The 1,099-nt window shown below is 45.3% G+C and overlaps 1 protein-coding gene across 1 annotated transcript; it reads left to right on the plus strand.

Annotated features, from left to right (window-relative positions):
- On the plus strand, positions 1-1,099 carry LOC105098015 (olfactory receptor 51B2-like). Its single transcript, XM_010990640.3, is given in 1 exon segment — positions 1-1,099. A coding segment is annotated over 1 exon segment (933 nt). The 3' UTR covers positions 934-1,099.

Consider the following 1,099-nt stretch of genomic DNA (forward strand, 5'->3'; position numbering starts at 1 on the left):
ATGTGGTCCAACATCAGTGCTGCTCCTTTTCTACTGACTGGCTTCCCAGGTCTGGAGAAATTTCATCCTTGGGTCTCCATCTCCTTCTTTGTCATCTATGTGTCCGTACTCCTCGGCAATGGCACCCTCCTCTTCCTTATCAGAGAAGACCATACTCCTTACGAGCCTATGTACTACTTTCTAGCTATATTGGCAGCCACAGACCTTGGAGTGACTTTGACAACGATGCCCACTGTGCTTGGTGCTCTGTGGCTGGATCACAGGGAGATCAGCCATGGAGCCTGCTACTTCCAGGCCTATCTAACCCACTCACTCTCTGTTGTGGAGTCCGGAGTCTTGCTCGTCATGGCCTATGATCATTTTATTGCCATCCGCAACCCCCTGAGATACACCTCCATTCTCACCAATACTAAGCTGGTGAAGATAGGTCTAGGGGTTCTAATGAGAAGATTGATACTTATTGTGCCCATAATCATCACCCTCTCCAGATTCCCTTACTGCAGATCCCATGTCCTGTCCCATGCCTTCTGCCTGTACTAGGATGTGATCAAACTGGCTTGTGCTGACATAGCCTTCAATAGACTCTATCCTATACTCCTGGTCTCTCTAACTGGTTTCTTGGACTCTGTGCTTATCCTTATCTCTTATGTCCTAATCTTTAATACTGTCATGGGGATTGCATCAGGTAAAGAGCAGGCTAAGGCTCTAAATATTTGTGTCTCCCATATCAGCTGTGTTCTGGTTTTCTACATCACTGTGACTGGGCTGATCCTCATTCACCAATTTGGGAAATATGTGCCACATGTGTTTCATATTATCATGAGCTATATCTATTTCTTCTTCCCCCCATTTATGAATCCAATAATCTATAGCATTAAGACCAAGCAGATACAGGATGGCATCAATTGCCTTTTCTCTTTCCAGAGACTCTGAACATGATCTACTTACTGTGGGGGTTCTCCCCACTGTTGGATGGGTTTCTTGGCAAAATGGACTATATAATGCCAGTGTATCTCAGAATCAAAAGGATTGGAATTCCTGTCATGTAAAAGACACAGGGCCATAGCTCTGATTCTCACCCGCTTGCTCATAACACACC

The sequence above is a fragment of the Camelus dromedarius genome, chromosome 12 (assembly GCF_036321535.1).
Source record: "Camelus dromedarius isolate mCamDro1 chromosome 12, mCamDro1.pat, whole genome shotgun sequence".
In the NCBI taxonomy this organism is placed as follows: Eukaryota; Metazoa; Chordata; class Mammalia; order Artiodactyla; family Camelidae; genus Camelus; species Camelus dromedarius.